Genomic DNA, 25,048 nt, shown 5'->3' on the forward strand with positions numbered 1-25,048 from the left:
GGGAGGAGGAAACGAACGTGAAGCCAGGCACGGCCAGAGGAATGGGAAACACTCCACTTTGCTGCAGCCGCCACTGGACTGAGGAAGGGAAGGGAGCAAAACACAGGGCTTGGCCTCGGCTTGTCCTGGCAGGGCAGGCGCAGCCTCGTCAGTGAGTGGAGCCCCTGAGGACGAGCCATTGGGGGTGGGGATGGGGCATCACTGCCAGGGTGAGCGAGGGCTAAGGGGGGGGAGGAGAACGCTTTCTCAGAACTCACACTCCCCGGGGGACACTGGGGGGCCATTTCTAACCCTAGAGCTGGCATTACACAGACCACCGCTGACCACACCGGGGCGCGGGGGGGCGGGGGAGAGCACTGCACTCCCAAGCCCCCCCCCCTTTCTCTTTGCCTTTCTCATCCATGTCCCAGGTCAGTGGAAGGAAGGCTGAGGAAATGAGAGCACATCTCAGCCTCCTCGTGATGTCAACTCTTACAGGGGACGAACTGCCCTGGAGGAGTGGCACTGCTGGCCACCAGGCCTCACGCAAGGAGGCCTCTGTGACAGCTCAGCTCCTCTCTGGCCACATGCCGTGGACTGCATGAGGGCGCCCAAAGAGTGGGTGCTACTGGTCAAATCTCCAAAGGGAGGCTTCTCAGTCAACATCAGGTCAAAATGACATTGGCCAAATAAGGGCTGCAAAGAGTGTGTGTGTGTTCACGTGTGTGTGTGTGTGTGTGTGTGTGTGTGTGTGTGTGTGTGTGTCTGCCGTGTCAGGAAAGCTGTGTGCAGGCCTGTGGACGGCACATGGGCAGCGGGAGGTTGGGGGTCTGATGGGGGGAGACAGACTTGGTGGCACTGAGACTTTCCCTCCTCCTGACCAAAGCAGTGGCGCCACCGTGGGTGTTGGGAGCCCCCTCTGCAGGGAGTAGGTCAGATTCGTGAAGGGGAGGGAACCGTCCTTGTCTATGATGCCACGTTGAGAGGGAGGCGCTGATTCAAGCTGGGCTGTTTCCGCGATGGCTTCCCCGTGCGGAACTCGGAGGTGGAAGGGGAGGCAGGCTAGTGGTCTGGGCCCCCTGCCTAGAGGGTCTGTGACACGACTGTTCCTCTCTGGGCTTTCACATGTCCCTCACGCAGGCCCTGAAGCGTCCCCCCCTGCAGACTCTGTAACCTAAGGGATCTTACTCATCCCCTGTCCTCTAGGACACATGGGGACTCACTCAGGTGTTAAGACATTAAGAACCAACACTGGTGGGGGAGGGGTCTGTTCTGCATTCAAAAGGCAAAGGAGGAGACTCACCATGTGACCTTGGGTAAGACACTTCCCCACTCTGGACCTCGGGCTCCTCATATATATAGTGAGTTGATGGGACTAGATGGTCTCTATTGTCCTTCAAGTTTAATATCCCATGATTGTCTATGTTTGAAAAGACCCCTGGCAGAAGAGGCAGACATGGGGGAATTAATGGTCAGTATTGAGCCCCAAGAGCAAAAACATGGGGAAGTTTTTTCTTGAGTGCGTGACGCCGGGAAGGGAAACCCAGGCGCTCCCAGCTCCAGCATTCGCACCGCTTTACCTGTGGGCGTTCCGCTCTCGATCCGTTACCCTCTAAGAACGGCACGGTGGCATGAAAGGACCGTGCAAGGGAGTCAGGGAAGCAACGTTTGTCGTCACCGGGAACGCTGTCCAGCCCTCTTCCTGACGTGCTCCCCACTGCGCGTCCTGGGCCAGGGCACCCTGAACGTGTGGCTGTCACTGCCATTCTGGGTGCCATTCCCAGGCTGGAAGGATGACGCTTAGGACTTGGGTGATGAGTCTGAAGGTCCCAAGACCCTCTTTCTGGCATTTTCTCTCCCACACGAGAGATTCAGCGAATCTCCAAGAGGGAAACAATCGACAAGAGTGAGTGAGGAGGAGACAAGAGGGGGTGTTTGGTTCCTTAAAACGTCCCTTGCCTTAGTTAGGGCATAAACAGAACCACCAAAGCGGCTGGTTCACAGCTGACCTGGGGACTACACCTCCCATGAAGAGACACCATTATAGCTCGAGAGTGAAATCTGCTGTGGAGGCTGCGCAGCTTCCGTGGGGCCTGGGAGGCTCCATGTCGGATCCATTAAAGGCAGGGCCAAGCCTGCCGCAGCCCCGGCCAAGGTCCCTGAAGCTGCTCCGTGAACACAAGCCTTTTCCCATATGAGTCGGGATCTGAAGTTTGTTTTCTCTGGAACTCTTTCCCAGGTGGAGCCTTTCCAAGATTCTAATGCTGAAGCCTGATAGCATAAGAGGCACTGCTCCAAAACCCTCCATTCCTCCCCCTCTTCCTCAGAACAATCCCGGAGCAGGAAGGAAAAGGCATCTGCGGGGGGGGGGGGGGGCAGGAGAGACCAGGACCACCATGGACAACAATGAATGGAGAAGGGACGGATGGGTGGCAGGAAGGCCAAAGAGGGACAAATACACGTCCAAAGAAGACCTTGCAGGCCACGGCCCACGGACCCACATCTAACCTTTCCCTCCATCTGTCGACAGCTGTCCTCAAAGGCATCCAGCACAAAGTTACTTGCAAGCCTTTGTAATTCAGAACAGAACCTGGTCTTCAGGGACTGTCTAGGTATATGTTTCCTGAGAAGCAAGCCAGAGACTCCGGGATCGTTTGGGGGAAGGAAGGCGAGGGGAGGAGAGAAGGGGCGCTGAGCACCCCGAGGATTGGATGAGAGGTTTTGGAGCCAATCCCACTGAGCCAAAAGCCGGCTAAGTCTTCAAGGGCAAGTACTTTAAAATCCACTGCAGCAAGACGAGGCCCAGCTCCTAGGGCTGCGCCACACAGAGGTGGCCTGGAGTTCCAAACCTTCTGTCCCCGTGACAGCCTCGCAGACCCTCACCAGCTCCCACTGCGGGCTTGCACCCCGGCCTGCACTCTGGCCTGGGCAGCCTAGAGCCTGCGGCCAGTCAGCACCGGCCTGTGAGACGACGTCCCGGAATCTCCTGCCTACACTCTTCACCCGGGCTGGGCATCTCCGAGCCTCTCTTTCTGCCCCTGCCTCTTCCTTTTGTTACCTGACAGGACCACTTCACTACCTAATTCCATACAGTGGTTTAGGCTATGGCCCTGAGAAAAGGCCCGACACCAAATGGAGCTCTGCGGGATTAGTTCCGACGTTTCCTCTTCGAATGTATTCGTTTGTCATCCGCAAGTCCCTACATGGCCGGAACGCTCAGCGCGGACACAGCACTGGCTGAGATACAAGCAGCCCTGGCGCTGAGGGCATGGGCGGCGTCACAGCAGGGCAGTGAAGGCACAGAGCATTCCAGAGCCTTGTCCAGAGAGAGGTGAGAGCAGGAGGGGCAACAGGACAGATGGCGGGACGTGGGGAGCCTGCTCTGCACCCCAACCCAGTCAGGGGCATTCTCGCCACAGCCCCCCAGCTTTCCCCAAGGAGTAAGAAGACGTGAAATGTTCTCAGCCTTGCTGTGCGAAGGCCTGGGCTAAAGAAGGGAGCCCCAAGAAATGCCCAGATAGGATCGTCCTATCCCCAGACACGTCACTGACCACCCTGGAGCCCAAACATCACTGCCTCAGTTACTTCAGTGGCCCCCAGTGTCTTTAAAAGGTTGACGGTATTAACTCCATCTTACATGTGGGAACACTAAGGCTCAATAATATCAACCACAACAAAAACATTCACTTTGTGTCCGAGTCTGACATTGACTCAAGCTCTTCGTAACCCCAAAGTCCTTACAATGAACAACTTTGCAATATGGCTTCCGTTTGTGACAACCAGTGTCCAGGAAAAGGGGGCCGAGGTGGAGGTCAGCAGCGGGGGGGGGGGGGGGCGTTCTGCACGGGAAGCAGGACTGTGAGTCTGGCTCCCTCTGCAAAGGGAGGCTGCAGGACGCGTCTCCCGGCCTCAGCCACAGCGTCCCTGGCCCCAGCCTGGCACGCACACGCGCAGGTGGCCTCCTCTCCTGCACTTGCCAGCCTCCCACACCCACCACTCACAGTAACACTTTGCAAGTAAGGAATCCCCAACTCTATCTGACACCAACTCCTTCTTTTTGAGGTTACTCCTGGGAGCTCACCTTAGGAAGGATGAAAAATAAACCTCATGAGTGAGAGATAATAACGGGTTTGGAGAGAAGAGCGATTATTCAGATACAGCCACACCCAAGCAAGAGTGTGAAACACCTGAGAAACTTCTGGGAAGTCGAGCATGGTGCTCAAAGGAACTGTCTCCCCAGCACCCCCTGCCCCACCCAGGTCACCATGTGAACAAGAAGGGACAGAAAAGAAGTCACTATGGTAAAGAAAAGCTCCCTCACAGACAAGCGTCTTTACCTCACGTTCTACGTGTGTGATGCCTTCCCAAGGTCATGGGAAGGTCACTGAGGCGTCCTCGTGGTCCTTGGGATATGGCTATGGTTGCTCTGCTCTATACCTTTGCCTCCCAATGTGGCTATTGCTTTTTTCAATCAAGTTCTTTCTTCTCCTGCCATCAGATTCAATGGAAAGCTGGCGGCCCTGACCCAGGTGGGTGAGACCCAAATGCCTAAGTTTGCTACTTACAAACGAGATGGCTGAAAATGCTCAGATCTTCTCCTCTGTGATTCTGAGGTTACAAACTTAACCAATAGGCCTTATGTGGCTCTAGCTTGTGCCTTTTTTCACATAAATATGGTTTTAAAAAATTTTTTGACTCAGTTGCCAGCATTTAAAACTTGGGAGATTTCACATTTAAAATGTCCCCATTCTAGCTTCCCTTGAAAATCCAAGAGTTCTGGCAATGCTCAGCCGACATTTCTCACAGGGATAACCAGCTAGAGAAAGTGGCGGCCACTTGCTAAAGACGGGGCACATGTTCCCCAGTTTACCATACGCCCCACCACTCACTATTACCTCCGCCTGACCCCTTCACTTACTTACGATACTTGCACAGTTTGTCTTAGCACTTGACTTTAAAACTTCACACTAAACATGAAGCAAGCACTAGGTTATCAGGCTGTGCATTAAAGACTAGGAAATGCCATCTCAGCAAGTGTCACTGACACTCTTACCACGCCCAAGCTTATGCTCCTCTGGCCATGCCTAGAATTATAAAGAGGTGACTGGAAACCTACACCAGAGGGACAAATTTATCTCAGAAAGCAGAGCTAGTTCAGGAACTGTCCTGTATGGCTAAGCACGTATGATGTTTGGAAATCAGGCTCCCAACAACAACACAAAAACCATGCTGGAGACCACTGACCATGCTGCTCCTGGGGGAAAGGTGGCACGTGTGTCATCAGCTGGCTATGCCTTCCACGTCCCTTGAGAAGTACAAGGCATTTGACCAACGGCTGTCAAGTGCCCGCTAACAGGACTTTTTGATCCAGTTGTTACGTTTCATGGGGCACGGTCTGCCCCAAGCTATCCCCGTGTCGCTATGCTAACAAACATGCCACCGAGGGGTCTATGGGATATTGAAATGTACTTCGACCTGCAATGTCCCTCTTGTATACTTCATGGCTAAGAGTGTTGCATCGAGACCCCCCAACTTCATTTCGCAGCACCTCTTCCTGGAAAGCTGCCTCCATCCTGCTGAGAACGTAAATGCTGAGACTCCCCCGCTCACATGCCAAGGCTGATTCCAGCTGCAGGCAGACCTCGGGGGGAGGGCGCTGAGCTCATGGAATCCTGCCCACCGGGAAGTCACAGAGGGAGGTTCCACAGCCGGCCGAGATAAAAGGTCACGGAACACTGAGGAAAAGGTCTGTCGTCCCTGAAGGACCAAGGACGGTGAAGGCTCTTGAGCCCCTTGCCTGATGGGCACGCCCAGGCTCCCCTCCCGAGGAGGAAGGCGTGCTGGGGGCTCCCTACCTGCCATGGGTCAGGCTGTCCCAACAGTCAGCAGGGCTTGGCTGCCAGGACTTAGTCTCAGAGGAAGGGAAACTCCTTCCACTTCATGACACGGATGGAGTCTTAGAATCCAACGACTCCATCAGGCATGGACTAAAATCAGCCCCGTGGCAAAAGCTGCTTACCGCTCAACAGGAACTACCTGAGGGGCAGTCTGCAACTCCGGACACCTCCTCTTGCTTGACTGAGCAGAGCGCGCCTCGGGTATTAATAACCTCTCTATCGCCATTCCCCGCCCTGCACTTCAAAATACTGTCTTTATATTCAGAGTACTTTTTTCCTTTCTTCTTTTTATTCTTTTCAAATGTTTGAAATACCTAATATACCAGAAAAGTGGAGAGAATATCGAAACAATATGCCCACTACCCAGTAGTAACCATTTACGATATTCTGATATCTTCCAGTTTTTGAGAGAAGCGTTGTATTGCAGCTGTGGCCGTGAACTCGCACGGTCCATCCAGACTCTGCTCCCTGACCTGCCCTCAGCAGAGGAAACCACTGCCCGGAAATAGACGGTTACCACTTCCAGGCACCTTTGAACCATTTTGTTACACAGGCATCTGTCCATAAGCAAATGACAGTACTGGTTTATCTAAGTTTAAACTTTAAAACCAGGAATGTTTTCTAGGTTAATCCATGTTGATACCTGTGGCTCCCATTCATTCATTCATCCCTTGTAACTCATGCATCTACGGTGTGAAAACACTACAAATTACCTGCCTGTTCTACCAATTGACACATATTTCCATGTTGACACTATTCCAAAAAAAGCTGCAATAAACATTATTACATAAGTCTATGCACATGTGTGAGTTTCTCTAGAGCAGTGGTTGGCAAACTTTTCCTGTAAAGGGTCAGATAGTGAATATGTTAGGCTTTGCAAATCATATAGTCTCCGTTGCCACTACTAAATTCTGCCACTGTGGTCGGAAAGCAGCCATAGGCAACATGTAAACAAATGAATGTGTTTCAATAAAGCTTTATTTACAAAAAGAGGCAGGAGCCAGATGTGGCCCTTGGCCCTTGGGCCACAGTTTGCCAACCTCTACTCTAGAGGCTGGGAGGCTAGAAATGGAGACTCCCAGACCCCACTGAATCAACGTCTGCATTTTCACAGCTCTTTAGGCTGTTTCTGGGCATAGAAATGTTTGGAGCACATCTAGCTCTGCAGAAGCCTCCAGAGCTAAATTCCTGCCCTTACTTTTTGCCTCCAGACTTGGAGCCCAGCATGAGAACGAATGTAGCTCCGCTTATGAACTTCTCGTATCTGTGCTATTTCTGGTCCATCAGGTTATTTATCGTTTTCAGGTCGAGCTCTGGGTTCTCCTGTTTTTCTGTCGTTGCTGTATGTTTGAGCAGAAGTGCACTAAAGCATGAACTCACTGCACCATCTTGACCAGAGCCCAATTATTTTGCTTTCTTTCTCTATTAGAGAAGAAAATGTATTTTCTTTGTTTCTTTAATTGGTGCCTTCGACTCTACCGCCATCTTCCTTCTTCAGTTACGTCCTGTCTCCCAAGCATCTCCCACCTGTCTTGGTCTCGTCCCCTTTCTGTAGAAACCTGTGGTCACCTCCATCGTTGGATGTGCGCATAGGTACCAAGCCCACGCGTGCCCACATCCAAAGCCTCTCTCCTAGTAAAGGACAGCAGTGTCCTCTACTTGACCTTGCCACTTGCTATTTTCCCGTTTCCTGTGTTCCTTTGGGTACCAACATCTCACAGAACACTACATGAGTTACAATGAATGATTCGACCCCAAGTGTAACCTCCACCATCTCTCAGACTGCTAACGCTCAATTTCCCACAATCCAGCTTCTACTCCCTCCACAGAAAATGCCCTCGTGAAGGTCACTGGTGGTTACCCCATGACCACATTTTCTCCATCCCTCTCCCCACCTTGATCATTCCACAGAGTGTGGCATCTTGGCCACCTCACATCCTCATGACACTTACAAGACTGCCACGCTGGTCACCTTTCCACCTTTCTGCTCCCCTTCTTTGCGCTGGCTTCTCTTCCTCTCACCCGACTACGCAGTGTGGTTCTCAGACCAGCACCAGCTGGGATCTTGCTGGAAATGAAAAGTCTCAGGCTCTCCTCCAAACCTACTGCGTCAAAACCTGCATTTTAACAGAATCGTCAGGCTGTGCCTCCGTGCACTGACGTGCGGGAAGTGCCACTCTCGTCACCTCCTCCCTCTCTGCATCTCCCCGTGCACGCCACCATCAATGTCACCTCCGGGGGGTGACATCTAACCGTGAACTTCAGCCACAAACTTTCTTTTCATTCTCACGAAGCCAAATGGCCAGTTGGCGTTTCCATGACTGTGTATCATGACCACAAAGTCAACATTTCTATAACCCCCATCCCGCACAATTTCCCGTCTGACAGACGGATTCTCTAATGTCACTAGTGTGCTTACCACTTCCCAGGCACGAACTCTTGGAGTCGCCCTCATTTCCTGCCAGCCTCTCCCTAACTCCCCATAGCTAATCAAACATCACATTTCAAGACTGGTTTTGCAGTGTCTCATATACACATACATCCTTTTGCTAGGTCCCCACTTTGGTAAAGCTTGGCAGAAAGCTCTGGAGACAGACTGCCTTGGCTTTCAAATCCTGGTTCTACCACCTAGCAGCTGGGAGTGACCTTAAACCTTAAGTAAATGATTTAACTTCTCAGAGCCTCAATTTCCCCGTCTGAAAGTGGGAATATCATTATCTACTTCACAGGTCCTGTTGTGATTTTTTTTTTTTAAAGCATCAGGTCAGTGCTTGGCACAGGAAACACACGACATGATGGAGCATCGGCTCACACGTCCTCATTACCCACGGCAATTTCTGAGTCACTGTGATGGGGCTTTGTAACACATTCCCGACGCCAGGCCCCGGGTTAGTCCATCTGACACACCATTGTCATGTGACATCACGAAGGCATCACATCCATGTTCAGAAACCACCAGTAACTTGAAAGTGCCTTCGCAGGAATCCCAAATGGCTCAAGCTGTCATCCTGGTCTTGCCACACACCACTTCCAGCCAACCATTCTGGCCTGGTCACCCACGCGTCCCCCATTCACAGTGTCTGGTTCAGACTCCACGCTGACCGTACCTCACACTTTCTAGCTTCTGTTCTCACTTCCATGGTGTTCTGCTGTTTCTCTCCTAACTTAGTTTTCCCGTCCAAGTCCTATCAATCCTTCAACAGCCGGCTCCAATCTCACTGCCTGTGTAAGTCGCTTGGCAGTTAATTGTGAATTTCTATGTGATATTTCTTCTCCTGTTATCTGGAACTGCTTTAAATATACAAACGACAGGGATACGTTTCATGCATTTCTCTTTCATTTCTCAATCAGATCATTTTTAAAACCCTAACAACCGACATCTGCACGCATATACACACGCCCAGGCAATGAATCCTGTGATGGACTCCCCCTGCGCTTCTCAGCAGCCCTTGGACCCGAGAACGGTCACGGTCCCTCATCTGTGGATGAGGAAACAAAGGGACAGACATGCGCAGTAATTCCTGCCCGGCTGCTCTGTTACTGAGCTGCAGAGCCAGGATTTGAGCCTAGGCTTTCTCAGCCCCGCTCCCGCACACGGCACCCGCTGCTGTCCCGCCGAGCAGGAAGCACGTCCACCAGCTCTCCCTATTTCACGCCTGATAACCCAGGATTTTCGTGACTAGAAAACCTGTTTTTCAGAACCATGTGATATGACTCGTGTGTGTGTGAGTGTGTGAGAATCAGTGTAACAATGGGCCACATTATTTTGAGGATCTACTCTACTATCTTGGCATTTGCCAAGCATTTCTTCTTCCAAAAACTTTAACTGAGAATTATGTTAGCCTCAAAATAACTCTGTGAGGAAAGGGAATAAGAAGATAGTTATCTTAACATCAACACCTCCCACCACGACTTGACCAAGGGGCCCTCCCAGAACCGGAGGCCCCAAGCCCGTCTGCTCCCCAGGGAGCCTGGGTCTCCTCAGGTCACAGCCAGAATGTTTGGGATCCGCTGAGCAGAGGACAAAGGCCAGAGTCCAGCAGGAAAGGTAATCAAGTCCAAATCCCCGGGAGGCATCAATTTTAAGCAGATTACCTTTGAGCGGTGCACGGCTAATAGGATTAGAAAGTGGCAGCTTCTACATGTACAGCCCTAACAATTAAACACTACACACCTGTGAGTTCCTATGACGATGAGAATGATACTGAAGGTGATGAAGGGAAGATGAAAAGAAGGGGGAAAAGGACCCGCCATCGTGTGTCTAGAGCAACAGCCTCAGCCCGTTTTGGGACCCTCTTTAATCTGACGACAGCTCACACAGACACACGGAGACACACAAAAACGACGCATTCGTTTTGGGCTTGGCGGTGTCGTGGTCTGGCCGAGGACCCAGACCAGGAGCACAGATATTTGCTGTACAGGCCACAGAGCGCCAGCACTTGGCAGTGACAGACAGACAGACGGCAGCAAATGCAGGCTCCCGTCCTTGCTTTCACTGTGCTCCAACCTCCACCTGACGGCCCCGGTGGAGGCCTCCCACGCGCGTGGCACTACGTTCAGAGCTGGGCAAAGGACAGGGAACACTGAGGTGAGTAAGATACAATTACTGCCCTACAGAAGCTTCAAGCCCAGTGCCGAGAATGTGAGGGATACACCTTTTTCAACTTCTCTAGCAACAAATACCTGAATATCGACTTTCTAGGAGGCAACAAAAGGTGGGGAGGGGGTTAAATAAACCAGGGTCTTAAAACAAATGATTATAATATGGGACTCACTCCAGTGAGAGTCGAGAGACAGGTACCCCCTCAGAGGGTGAGAGGGATAGATGGTCATTGGGTGGAAATGTAAGGGGGGCAGTGCAAATGGTGGGAGCAGCGTGGACAAAGGATTGAAAATGGGGGACTGTCATGGGTTCATTTGTGCCCCCAAAACACAACCCCAGGACTTCAGAATGTAACCGATTTCAGATGATCGCAGTAGATGAGTTCATTAGGCTAGGCCCCTAATCCAATATGACTGTGTCCTTATTAAAAGAAAATTTGGAGACACACACACACACACGTCATATCAACATGAAGGCAGAGATTGGGGTGAGGATGTGTCTACAAGAAGTGCCCAAGTCGGCTGACCCGCAGCTCGGAGAGAGGCATGGCCCTGACCCTTCCCGAGTGTCGTTACAGGAGCATGGTTCTGCCCATCCTTGACCTTGGATTTCACCCCTGGAACGGTGAGGCAGTACATTTCTGTTGTTCTAAACCACCAAGTTACAGCAGCCCTTGCAAACTAAAACAGGGACTTTTTTTCCAGAAAAGTAGAGTCTAATTTGGCTGGAACATAAAGCAGGAGTAAGGGAGAAATGGGGAATCAGCTTAGTACAGGAGGTTAGGCAAACAACATCCGGGGACCACCTGTGAGTCATCTCGTAAAAATGGGACAGCACCAAACCAATGACAGTAGTGGAAGCAGAGACTGGTGTGATGCAACGGACAGACAGAGGAAGGCTGACAGATGCGTGAATGAAGGTACGCAGACAGACGATGGGTCACCGACACGGCAGGGGTGGATACCTGCTTAGAGACTTAGAGTAAATGATGCATCAACTCATGACACTGGCCTTTCTACTGAATGTTAACAATGAATTTCCAAATGTTAAATTCTGTCCCTCACTTGCAGTGTCCCACATAGATCTGGGAGAACAAAAGTCCTGCAAATTCATGGGAACCGCACACCTGGGAAAGCAGTGTCCCAGGAAGCTCGGGGAGCCCCCGACGGGCACGCACACCCCGCTGGCTCTCACGGACTCTGCCGCACCCCGCGGGGCCTCCGCTGTAGTGAGGCCCTGTGACCACGGCTGAAAGTCAGGGTAACAGACATGAAAGCAGTACTGGAAGGAGGAGGACATTCTTAGGCGCCAACTACAGTGGGAGACTCAGCCTCCTGGGGGCAGCTGGGATTTGCAATGAGGCTTAAGAGAGACTTAAGGTTTCTAAGATGAGAAAGTTATTCCCAGCAGAAAGAACCACATGGTCGTAGCGCGGACCTACAAGGTCTGTGTGAGGAGGTGCATGGAGTTCCCACTGGGAAATCAAGGTCTTGAAGGAACTTGGGGAGTTTGGGCAACAGGCGATTGAAAATTTGCGAGGGGACGCCTGGAGAGCAGGCAAAGGTGAATGGAAGACAGGGATGGGTGGTGGTTAGCCTGGGTGGGGCAGGGCTGGCAAGCTTTGTGTCACGAGCCAGATAGTAAATATTTCTGGCTTTATAGGCCATACGGTCTCTACTGCAACTACTCGATTCTGCCGTCGTTGCGTGAAGCAGCCCCAGACAATATGTGATGAATGAGGGTGGATGTGTTCCCATAAACTTTATTTATGGACACTGAAATTTGAATTCCATTATCATTTTCACATGTTACGAAAGATGATTTTTCTTTTGATATTTTCCCAAGCATTTAAAAATATAAAAGCCATTCTTAGCTCTTGAGCTGTACAAACTCAGGCAGTGGGCTGGACAGAGCCTGCAGGCTGCCGTGAGCATATGGACCCGGGGTCAAAGGGCGAGCGAAGCAGGCCGGACAGAGGGAACTAGGGCCGGGATCATGGATGGAGAGGCAAAGGGCTGGAGGCCAGAAAAAACGCACAGGCGGCTTATGCAAATCAGAAGCTTCATCTGATTAAAGGTAGGAAGCAGGAGGCAGGGTGTGGGCAGCCCCGGGCTCTCCAGGGACTGATGACAGGACCTGGCAACACTGGGGGCGCCTGAAAAGGTGGTGTGAGGGCAGCGGATGCTTTCAGCACAAGCCCAGGAGAGCAAGCTGCAACCCCTCACGGCAGTGTGGCCACCCGTGGGACAGGAATCGGAGAACGTACGCCCTTGGCTTGACTTCCTCAGACCAGAGTCTACAAGAGCCTGGCCCTTGAAGGACGCGAGCTACGCTTTGCAGCCCTCGGCTCCAAGCGCGTGGTCTTATTCAGAGGAGCCTCGTCAGACTTGCTAAGACCAGTGGGAGAACTGAGACTAACGCTATGTCAGCTGATTTCAGAAACGTGCGTGAACGTGGATGAATTCTCTTGGGGTTTCCCGGTAGCTATTACCCGCCCCCCAGCACACCGCCGTGTTGGGAAGCGGGGTACAATTCCCAGGCGAGAGACTATTGCCACAGCCAACTCATTCAACGCCTCAGTGGCCTGGTTCCTTTTCTGCAAATGAGGCTGAGAGTATCTTTCTTAACTGAGGAGCGTCGCGTGAGGGGTAATTACTGTGACGGTTTAACATGGCGCCACGGGAAGGGACGATGACAACCCCTAAGTTTCACTCCTAGTGCTGCCATCGACCAGGTGTGGGTCACGCACCAGTGACGTCAGCTCCCTACGCTCAGCCTTCCCTCTGTAAGATGGAGATAATTATACTTCCCTTGGAGGTCCAAGGCGCAATCAGCATAATTAGATTCTAATTTCCAATGACGCACAGGCAATGCGCAGTGACTCAGCCATACACGCCCCACGAAGAGGGACAGGGCAGAGAAATGATGAGACACTGGCTTTGAACTCTCTGTGACAGAATCTCCTCACACCACAAATCCTTCCAATACCAGGCAATGAGAGTGGAAATACAGCTGTATTCTTATCCCGCGTGACCCTTCTCAGGTCTATCATTCCACTAACTTGACAGGCTCTAGATACACCTTCCACCTTCCAGACAGACACCCAGACACACAGGGAGCAGAGAGGTGCATTCTTTTTTTCTTCAGGAACTGGGGGAATCAGGACCCTCCGTGCCACCTAGAGTGCTGTCTTCAGCCATCACGTGCTCGGGTGCTCTCCAAGCCCAGGCACCGAGGGCTGAGGACGTTACGGCTGCCTGCTGTGGCGGCGTGTGCCATGGCCATGGGCAACGTGGCCACGGATGCTCTGGCTGAACGAGCTGTGGGGCAATGGCCATGCCAGCAGCAGATGACACACAGTGGCGCTGTGTCATGCTGCGGGAGTCAGGGTGACAAACAACCCACACTGGACTCCTAGGAGGGAGTTTTCTTTACAACTATATGAGTTCATATTCTGATGCCTTTTTAAGTCCATGTATGACTTCTGTTACCACCCGTTACTGTACTATGTTAAGGGATTTCTTCACTTTTAATCACACAGCCTTTCCTTGATGACCAGAAACAGAAACTAGAGAACCTTCGATAGCTATGGTGCCAACAAAGACCAACGGGGATCCCGGCAGAGCCAGCATGCTAATTAAAGGCCCCAGAAGAGTCAAGGTAAAAATGTCAAATGAGATCTGCTCCAGACTTCAATGATGTACGGCCTCACGGGATCAGGTTCCTTGAGACGGGGGAGAAAAGCCTGGGCAGAAGTGGGGTGGGCTGGAAAGGGGGTTGCTGGCTGCAGGCGCGGAGCTGCACGGCCCCAGATGGACCGGACACATGGGGACAAGGGAAGACAATTTCATCGGTCGTCAACAACTCAGCTTCCCAAAGGCTCCACATTCCCGGGCAGTGCCTGGGTCTCCCCAGAGTAAGACGCGGCCCCGTGGGTGCTTCTGAAAGCTTCTCTCTCTCCTGCACCTACCCACCTACACACTCTGCGAATCGGGTTTGGGCGTGAAACCACTGACTTGCATCCAAGGATATTATAACCACCGCACCTACTTGCAGGATGCTGGTGAGTGTAATTCTACATCCCACGTTCTGCTCTTTATGAGCTGCTGTGGGAGAAGCTGCTGTGAGGCCACCGCACGTGGAAAAGTTACTGTTCCTCCCAGCAGCAGCCTGTAACCCATGCTGTTTCCCTCTGTGCCTTGGCCACCACAATGCCCAGAGCCAAATCTGCACGCGGCCTCGAGCAGCAGCCCCTTAATATTCTAATCTCACCATTAGTTTTATTTTCTTCCACTTACTCCCCATTTCCTGATACTGTCACCCCTTTCCCTCATATTGTTGCACTGCCTGTGTATATTTTTGCAAACCACCTGCAACGCTTTTGGCAATGAGACAGGGTATCACTAAATAGACATTTAGACATTCCCTTCTCCCGTGTAAATCTCATTTCCCACGCACTGAGCCATGCAGATATTCCCCGGGGAGAGGTGCAGGGGCCCATCGCACAAAGCTCCTGTGGGTGGGGGTGTGATGGGGGGCTGAGGACAGCACTGAACCAGGAGAGTTCACCTCCGAGACCCATCTCTGAGACCCGGGACCAGCTCGGGGAATTCTGAATCAGAAGAGAAAGACGGTACTGGGACAGACGACAGAAGCTTGCTGGCAAATACAGGTGACCCTTATCACAAAGGGGGGGAGGGTTATATTGTATTATAAGATTCAACAGAACAAGCCCCGCTTTCACCATCTTCTGTGATACTCTACTCATTTCTATATTGACTGAAATGCTGAGTTTATCAGCTCCTGACCCCCAGACGTGGGGTTCTGACTGTGCAGAGCTCCTACTCAAGGACCATCACATGTGTGGGTACATGTGCTTTCTGTTGCTCCCAGTGTAACCCTGGCGTCCTGAACGCACGGCATAGGATTCAGGCCCAGGTAAGGGCTAACGGCCAGCGGGTGTGAACCAGTGTGCTCATGCTCCTTGTTAAAATGCTAAAGAAGGGCCATCCCAGGCGGTGACGAGCCACTGCCTCAGGTCCCCAGACCCTAACCTCTTCCCTCTCCTCTACGAATCTCCACAATCCAGCAACAAGGGCTCCAGGCAAGGTCTGGCGCAGGGCTCTGTTCAAATTGGGCCATGGCCATGGAAGCTTGGCTTTCTTAATCTTTTTTTTTTAAACTGTGATAATTCACGTAGCATAAAATTCACTCTTTTAAAGCGTACAATTCAGTGGTGTTTAGTACATTCAAGAAGTTATACAACCATCACCTCAGTAATTCCTGAACATTTGCATCACCTCCCCACAAACAAACAAAACAATCCATACCCATTAGCAGTTACCCCGCTACCCCTCTCTCCCTACAGCCCCCAGCTACTACGTATCTACTTTCTGTCCCTGTGACTTCGCCGATTCTGGACAAATCTTATAAATGGAATCATCAAATGTATAGCTTTTTGTGTCTGGTCACTTTCCCTTACACAGTAACATTTTCAAGGCTCATCATGTTATAGAATGTTCCAATAGTGTGTTCCTTTTAATGGCTCAGTAATATTCCATTGTGTGAAGATACCACATTTTTAATCCATTTTTCAGTTGATGGACATTTGCATTGTTTCCTCTTTTCAGCCAATACGAACATCCTACTGGGAACACTGATATACGAGTGTTTGCATATACACATGCCTTCAATTCTCTTGAGTACATAACTAGACGGAGAATTGGTGGGTCACAGGGTAACTCTGCAAAGTTTTGAGAAAAATGGCAAACTGTTTTCCAAAGCACCAGCACCATTTTATCTTCCCACCAGCACTGTATGAAGGTTCCGATTTCTCCACGTCTTCATGAGCACTTGCCGTTGTTCACCTTTCTGACTGTAGCCATCTTAGTGGATGTGAAGTGATATCTCAATAAGATTTTGCACTTTCCCAATGGCTGATGCGGCTCTTTTCATTCCTTATTGAACATCTGTGTATCTTCTTTGGAAAAGTATCTATTCCAATCATTTGTCTATTTTTAATCGGGTTGTCTTTTCACTGAGTTGTATGTAAATGTTCTTTATATATCCTGGATATAACTCCCTTTTCAAATATATGATTTGCAAATATTTTCTCCCATTACGTGGGTTGTCTTTTTCACCTTTTTCATGGTGTCCTTTGAAGCACAAAAGTTTTCCATTTTGATGAAGCTCAATGTATATAATTTTTTCTTTTGTTGTTCATGCTTTTGGGGTTATATCGAAAAACCGTTACCTAATCCAAGGCTACAGAGATTTGCACCTATGTTTTCCTGAAAGAGTTTTAACCGTTTTAATTCTTACATTTAGGTCTTGGATTCATTTTGAGTTAATTTTTGTATGTGGTGTGTGGTAGGAGGTCCACCTTCATTTCTTTTTGCATGGCCCTGCACCATTTGGTGAAAAGACTATTCTATCCCTATTGATTGTCCTGTAAGCTTGTTGAAAACCAACTGCACATAAACGTAAGGGTTTATTTTTTGGACTTCGATTCTATTCCATTGATCTATGTCTATCCTTATGCCATATATCACACTATTTTAATTACTGTAGTTTTGTAGCAAGTTTAAAAATTGAGGCGTTTAGGTTCTCCAAGTTTGTTCTTCTTTTTTAAGACTATCCCGCTATCCTGAGTCCCTTGTATTTCCATGTACATGTTAGGATCGGCATGTCAATTTCTGCAAAACAATGCAGCCTGGATTTTTTATAAGGATTGAGTTGAATCTATAGATCAGTTTGGGGGTATTGCCATCTTAATGACCTTAAGTTCTCCAGTCCATAAATGGGCACCAATTGTTAAATTAAAATAAAATATAAAGTTAGAAGTATAAATATTTATGCATTGAAATAATGACCCATGGTCAGTTGTGCATTCCCATATCGGAAGTATTCACAGAGAAGGTCAGTAACTGTGGCTAGACGTAGGGCTGAAGGGACTTCCTCTCTAGGAAGGATATGGTTCCTTGCAAAGTGAAAATCGGAGAGTTCGGCTATTCTGAGTTTTCTCCCCTCCTTAAGCTATCACGTCATCAGGATCACACAGGAGAGCTGTATCTCCATAAAATCTTGAAGGACAGATACAAGTTCCGTCAAGGATGGATAATGAAAGACACATTTCCACCAGCAACCTGACTCTGCCCTCAAGGAAATGGTCTATCTGTTGATAGTGCTTATGTGTCCCCGCCCCAAACTACGAACTGCCAGTGGGGCAATCTTTGGGATCTTTGCTTTAACACTTGGATTTTTTTTTTTCAATCCCGGAGTAGGCAAAGCAATAAACAAATAGGTGTACAATGTCACTGTTAACCTCACGTTGAAATGAAGAGAAAGTTTTAAAAAACTAAGACACAACAGAAAACCTGACAGGCTATATGCTACCATGTTTCCCCGAAAATAAGACCTAGCCGGACCATCAGCTCTAATGTGCCTTAGGAGCAAAAATTAATATAAGACCCGGTGTTACACTATATTATACATTACATGAGACTGGGTCTTATATTAATTTTTGCTCCAAAAGACGCATTAGAGCTGATAGTCCGGCTGAGTCTTATTTTCGGGGAAACAGTATGCACACACAAAAAAAAAAACGTACTAGAAGCCCCGGAAAAACAAGACTCTTATGAATCAAAATCCCCAGATCCTAAGAGACCCATGAAAATGAAAATAAGCGTGGGTTAACCAGGTGACTCTCAGCCTACTGGAACAACCAGGGTGTATTAAACAACAAAACAAAATCAGACTCTCCAAGCAAGGAGGAGAGGAAGCCTGGGGAGGTCAGCAAGCAAATCCAAATCAGACTTTCAATGAGTTCCCCACAGTCAAGTGGCGTTTTGCAAAACACTCCAAGGCCAGAAAGGGCTGCGTGCCAACACACGAATCCTTAGTTCCATGCAATAATCACAGAGCAAAAACCTAGGGCTGAGAAGGGGGAAAGGGAGATAAAAATTATGGAATTATTTGTCTAGTTCTTTACTGAGGCAACCAAATGTTACTCATTCCCTTGTCTTTGGAAACTGACGGATATGGAGAACAAACAGAATGTTCTGGATCTAATGGACTAGATGGGGATAAACTGGGAAGTCTAGATGCAGCTACCTCTGAGCTTTGAACTTTAGGCCTGTTGACTAAACTGTCCACATTTCTTTGCAGAGAGCCAAGGCCCCAAAGGGAAGCTACACGCCAGTGTGCCTCAGCGCTCCCTAGAGAAAAGTCTCAACTGGCCTGTCCTGAGGGCTTACTATACACCAGGCGCTGCTCTGAGCACTTGCCGGGTTTTATTTCTTTTAAATCACTTAACTCTGCGATGCGGGTAGCATACTGGCCTTCCCGGTAAGAAAACAGGCACAGAGAGGTTAAGTAACTTTCCCAATCTTGCACAGCTACTAGGAGGCAGAGCTGAGATTTGAACCCAGGGGAGATGCCTGGAACAGCCACTCAGCTCACTACTACAATACCCTGCGCCTCCAAGAAGCAAGAGGACCATGTAACAAAGTTTCAACCACGGAATCACTCAGCGCTTAAGCCAATAGAACATACGGAGGAATAAGGAAAACACAAACCTGATGAAAATCCCCAAGGGAGTAAATAGTCACAAGGGTGTGGGGAACCAACTGCTGCGATATATTTGGATTTCTCTTTCTTTTTACACTAAGATTGCGCCCGATGACTGTGTTTTAAATGGAAGTCTCCATGGTAATTGAGGAGCTGTAGCATCACGATGGGAGACTGGTCAAGCGTCTCTTGGAAACGCATCCCCCGTCATGAGCAGACTCGTACGGAAAGGAAAACAGGACAGTGGGTTTGTTTCCGAGCCTCTCTGGTTTTCTCGAGGTTCTCTGTGTGCTGTGCTCCCGACCTGACTCCGGGCTGTCCCTTCCCTGTCTTGTCTCAGAATCTGGGCCACCCTCCACCTGGGCACATGCCCTGTACTTCCTCCGTCATAAGCTCCGTCACTCACCTGCTCCCTTCAACCTTGGTCTCCAAGAGGGACCACCCCAGAGTAGCTCTTATTTGTAGGTGATCCTAAGCTTCCGGCAGTCTAATGCTAAAACAAAAGGCATAAAATACATCCAGGAAGATCCCAAGAGACGTTTTTGTGCCTTGGACAACAGAAGAGGGGTGGCCGAGGAAACAGCAGATAAACCTTCATGGGAGCAAGAAAAGGGGAGTGCTTTTCATCAATGGAAAATCCACACTGTGCGGCCCAGAAAAGAGCCTTAGGAAAGACTGTAAAGTCCTCCTTGAGGATACGGCCTCAATATGTGCTCCTCTGGCCCCACACGCCAGCACGCAGCCCAGCATGACCAACACAGCTACTGGAGAAAGAACGCACGGCCCTAATGCTGTGCAAATTCAAGTTCCATTGGCACCAAGAAGGGTGTGTCCACTACTGCCCTTCACGGGGCAGGAAGAAATGGAAAGCTCGGGAGGCTGAGGGGAAGGAAGACATTTAGAAGTTACCGGGGTAGAGAGTGTGAGAGGCCAAACTTAAAGGTTCTGTGCGACTCGGCCTGACAGACGGTGGGAACAACACCGCAATGTTTTTGAAACTGAGCTAGGGGAAGGGTTGACGCCAGTGAATGATGGTGTCCCCAGCATTCAGCCCTCGTGATCTGTGCCAGCAGAAGGAACGGGGCATTTATCCTGGCATCGACACGCTCCATGTGTGAAATGGCAGGGCATTTCCTCTCCCACAAGGCCTAGCGCAACGGCATCAGTATCCCCGTAGTTCAGAGGATAAAAATGACACTCGGGGAGCTTAGGGAATTTGTATGAAGATGTGGCAGTAGAGCAAGGATTTAAACCTGCAAACTGTAACTCGAAAGGTTTTTCAGTGTGTCCTTTGCTGTACTGACCCCGGGCTCCTTGCTCTGTCCCCGTCAGGCACACCAACACGGGTGTCCCCTGACGGGTGTCCTCTGGACACACACTGGTCCCAGCAGCGAGGCCTAAGGAGAGGCTGCTATGCTGCCCTGAGGAGGAACCACACACCTGATGGGCTTGACCTCCAAGACGTCTGATGGCCCCAGACAGGCCCATGACGTCATAATGTCACCACCTACGATGCTTGTGCTGAGATAAAAGGCTCGCGGGGACAGGCTTTCTTTGATAGTCACCCCAAAAAACCGTCAGTGACTCCCTCAGTGGGGCTGGCAGTGGGCCTGCCCCTAAAGCCCAAAATTTATCTTCCCTGTGGTCACACGGGTCTTCACGGATTCCTTCACCAGGGCACCTGATGTCACTGTCTGAATGGGGCCCCACCGCAATCTGTGGGCAGCCCCCGCCTTACCTATAAACCCTCAGACTCCATGAACAGGACACGTGACGACAGGCCTTAGGTCCTAGCTAATATTTCTGCTCCGAAGCGGCCTCTTTGGTATTCTCCAGATCTCGGGGTACCTGCCACCTGCATGTATGTCCCACAAGTGACGTCCAGATGGAGGAGCAGAAAGACGCTCGCAGGGGATCCCCCCTCTGACTGGCACGAGCCCAGGTGCTCACTAGCCCACAGTCACACGGTCTGCACCTCTAGCTCCATAACACCCCATTTTCCTTCAACTAAGATGCCCAGCCTTGAGCTTAGTCACAACCTCTCAGACAGGGGGACAAATTTGAAGGGCTCTTTCTTCAAATATGTCTGGTAAGTCCAAAGCTGACCAGAGCATAACGGGCCCGTCCAGGAAGCACCTCTCACGCCTGAATATGCTGACAGGCACCGGGGCACAGGAGCGGCAGAGAGGATACATGCCATTTCCCAAACTGACTGACAGAGGAACCCCTTCTTCAAGAGCTTCTCAGAGGACCAGAGATCTTCAGGGCACATGTCATTTGCAGCATCTATAGCTGTCAAAACAGCCGCTGCCTTTAAGGAAGAAAATAAAACTGCTCACTACCAAATCCAGCAGGCAGTAGTGTGGGTAATTAAACAAGAATATTTCAGTCATCCAAAAATTCTTTTTCCACAACCGCTTATAATTATTCTAGGCTTTTCTCTCCTCCTCTCCCACTCCCTCCATAAGCATGAACCTCGGGAAAGGACTTAAATTACACAGGGATGCAACCTCTACAGCTATTAATCTTATACATCTCAGGTGCCTTTCGTCACAAAGTGCTTTTCAGATAGTGACTGAAATAGCTTTTCGGGGAGCGCCTGGTGCGATGCTGTGCTCCCCTCCCCCCCCCAGCGGCCCGTAGAAAGAGGCCTGAGAGCGGTCATCATGCACATCCAAGGCCACAGGGAACGGGAGGGCTGCAGGCCAGTCGCGGCCTCAGCAAGGCCACACAGTACACGTGGCTTCAGGTGGAAGTAAGGGGTGAACCGAGAAGCCCCCTGGGATGGCCGGATTCGGGGACCTGAGGAAGCAGTGAGCATCTCCTCATGTGGAAAGTGGCCAGGACACCGGGGCTTTCACACTGAGCTTTAGGGCAAAACACGTGAGAGCACCAACACACGCACACACACAAAGCATGCAGGGACACAGAGCTACACTTGTGTGCACACGTATGCACACACACGTTCACACGCATCCACACACAATCCCTGACCGTCTCCGCACTGTGGATGCCAGAATGCAGCTCTGCCTCAGAGACGCGAAGGTAACGCCACACGTAATTTTCTCAGTCCTTCCTCATGCATGGAAAAGTCACAAGGCCCTGTCATGAGTCTGCGCAGCTGACGGGCACGCGGGGAGACGGCTGAAAAGCATGCGCAGCTCTCCACCTGAGGGGCACCTGAAAGCTGTGCGAAGGTTCCGCGCGCAAAGAGGGAGACGTGGGTGGGTGCCTCCAACACAGGAAGGAGACCCGTGACCCAAGGGCCTTCCCTGTGCCAGGACATGACCCAGCTACGAAGTGTGCGACAGCCTGGGTTACATTCATTCTGACCTGCTGACATGGGTGTTTTCTCATTGGCATTTTAGAGACAAGGGAACAACCTCAAAAAGCTGAAGTGGCTTATGCACGACTTAGAGCTGGGAGTTGCTGGAGCAGGACTGAAACCTGGGTCAACACCCAGCCCTGCGCTCCACGTGGCTCCGGACAGAACCGGGACCAGGGAGGGGGGCCTCGGAAGCTCAGTGCTAGGCCAACGCATAGCAGCCTTCTCACAGTTAGAACTGCCTGTAAGCGGACGGGTCTTCCCTGCAAAGAGGAGCTTTTGGTGACCAGAAGAAGGAACTGAGGCTGGATGACCAGTAGCAAGGGACGTGAAAGAGACCCGTGCACAGAAGGATCTCTCAAACCTCCTTCGATCCTAAGATTTTCTCACACGGACTTTGTTAAGAAACAAGAGAAGGCCAGCATTTAGGAAACCATTTTATCTCCTGCCGTCAGCCTGGTTGCCATAAGGGATGTGCTCATTTGAATCAAGACAAGGATCAGGCCCAGAAATCTGTAGACCTGAGTTCTGATGCTTCCTCTCGTCCACACACAAACCAGCTGCGTTTCTTGGGCAAGTCACTAGACCTCTATGTGCCTCAGTGACCTCGTCTGTGAAATGGGTGGGTGAATGGGACACTTAAGGTTCCCTCTGCGATAAGTGGCTGCATTTTCATGAGTTATGTGTTACCAGGCAAAGGTCCCTTCACAACTGTAGCTCCCACCATCACGGGTGGAGAGGATCTGCCAAGCATCAGCTACTAGTATCACTGACTGGCCACATCTCTCTTGAGAGAGGCAGAGGCCCCAGGGAACCAAATGTTTCCATACTGAGAGAGAAAGAGGCTCCTATTCACAAGGGAAGTGCCTCCTGAAAGAAAGCAGCACAAGTTAATTTGGGTTGGGCCATCTGGAAGAAGCAAAAGGGCAGAATCTTAAGACTAGCTGAGAGGGACTGTACTTCTGGTACCTGAGAGAAGAAAAGTGGTTCTGGGAGGAGTTCCAGGTGTAGGAAGGTGGGAGGAAAATTTAAGTGGAAAAAAAAAAAAAGAAAAGATAAGGCACTTGGTTCTAATTCTACCAGTGCCACTAAGTCACAGTGTCCCTTGCGACACGTGTCATAAGCTCAGAGCTTGTGCATCTGAGCCTGGGGAGACGCTGGCAGGCCCACGGACCAGGGGCTCGGGGTGGGGTCCAGGACACAGTGAACATGGACGGTTCCCAGGTGACTCCCATACAGACATCTGCAGCCACGTATCTGGTAGCCAGGGAACCAACTGAGCTGCAAGCACCTCACCTTCCGCAGCCTCTGATCAGAAAGCGAGCCTGCCTTCCTGTTCTCTCCCAGGCGCCTGGCACTGGAGGCCCTGGGTGGCACAGTAGTTACCACGAGGCGTAATCAGGGCTCTGCCCCAGCAATCCTTCCTATTAAACCGATGCTATAATTCCTTTGATCCGTGCTGCATAATTCATAGTGTCCTATCAGTTACTGAAATACTATCTTGACCACTACCGGGAAATGGAATAAATAAAATCCACCTTCGTGAACACTGCCTCCCTTTGCTAGCCTTGCTGGAAGATTCCGTTCCCATTAGCAGCAGCTCAGATGTCCCAGGCCTCACAGACCAGCCCCCTTCTTGGGCCCAGAGAAGAAACAAAGTCAGACTGAAGGACAGGGATGCCCACACTCAGATAACGGAGGACAGACTCCTGGTTTTCTTTTCTGCCGGCCTCGCAGGGCCCTCTCGTCCAGGGAGAGAGCTGAGTCTGATCGGATGGGAGCTGTCACTGCCTTATTTCTGAGGCTTTACAGCTAAAGAGATATGGGAGACACCTCAGCCTCACAGACATACTGAAGGAGTTTAATTCTCGATGTGGTTAAAAATATGAGGATAATTCTGATGACGGTAATATTAGCTAACAATGAATGAAGTAACGACTATGTACCAAGCACTTTGCATACATTTCCTTTATTCCTTATTTTTAAAAACTACTACAGCTAAACATAGACATAACAGCAGAGCCAGGAATTTCAATAAAAAGTACATCTCCAACAGAAACGTGTGTGCATATACACACATACACACGCGTATTTGTGTGTGTTCACCAAAAAAAATGGGCATTAGCATTTTAATGTCCATAGCAACATTATTTCAGATGGCAAGAAAATGGAATAAAGTCAAATGTCAACCCCCAGTGGGACGTGTAAGTGAACTATGATATAGTCACACGACCTACCACACAGTGACGAGAATAAACTAACTGCAACTACACACTACAATGTGGATGAATCTTACAAATAAAGCCGAGAATTAAAGAAACCAGATCCAAGAATCACTGTTGTGTGATTCCATTTATATAAAGATAAAAACCAGGCAATTGGTTGACCTTGGGAGGGGTGGGTACTGACCAGAAAGGGCATCAGATGGCTTCCGGGTGCTGGCTCCGTGGGTGTGCTGTGACCGCTCCTGGAGCTGTGCATTTATGACGCATGCACTTGGTTTATACTCAGGAAACAGTCTCCACTTAGGGTACCAGCTAGAACAGCCACACAAGGCAGGGAGCAACGTAAATGAGTGGAGGAATCAGGTGTGAGGCAATGGGGTGGAGGGGACTCTAGCCAAAGGGAGAAAGCGTGCTCTGCCTACAGGGCTGCTGCCTCTGGGCTCTAGCAATA

The 25,048-nt window shown here is 50.2% G+C and overlaps 1 protein-coding gene across 9 annotated transcripts in view; it reads right to left on the minus strand.

Moving 5' to 3' along the window:
- The window catches only part of NTRK3 (neurotrophic receptor tyrosine kinase 3), a 337,252-nt gene that overhangs the window by 101,823 nt on the left and 210,381 nt on the right, over positions 1-25,048 (minus strand). The window contains exon 13 of one of the 9 annotated variants that reach the window (XM_019726717.2): positions 1,283-1,417. The exons of the other annotated variants lie outside the window; for them this stretch is intronic. Coding sequence (XP_019582276.1) covers positions 1,283-1,417 — 135 coding nt within the window. The remainder of the gene's footprint in view (positions 1-1,282; positions 1,418-25,048) is intronic. 9 annotated transcript variants of the gene reach the window in all.

This window comes from Rhinolophus sinicus, linkage group LG13 (genome assembly GCF_036562045.2).
Source record: "Rhinolophus sinicus isolate RSC01 linkage group LG13, ASM3656204v1, whole genome shotgun sequence".
Lineage (NCBI taxonomy): Eukaryota > Metazoa > Chordata > Mammalia > Chiroptera > Rhinolophidae > Rhinolophus > Rhinolophus sinicus.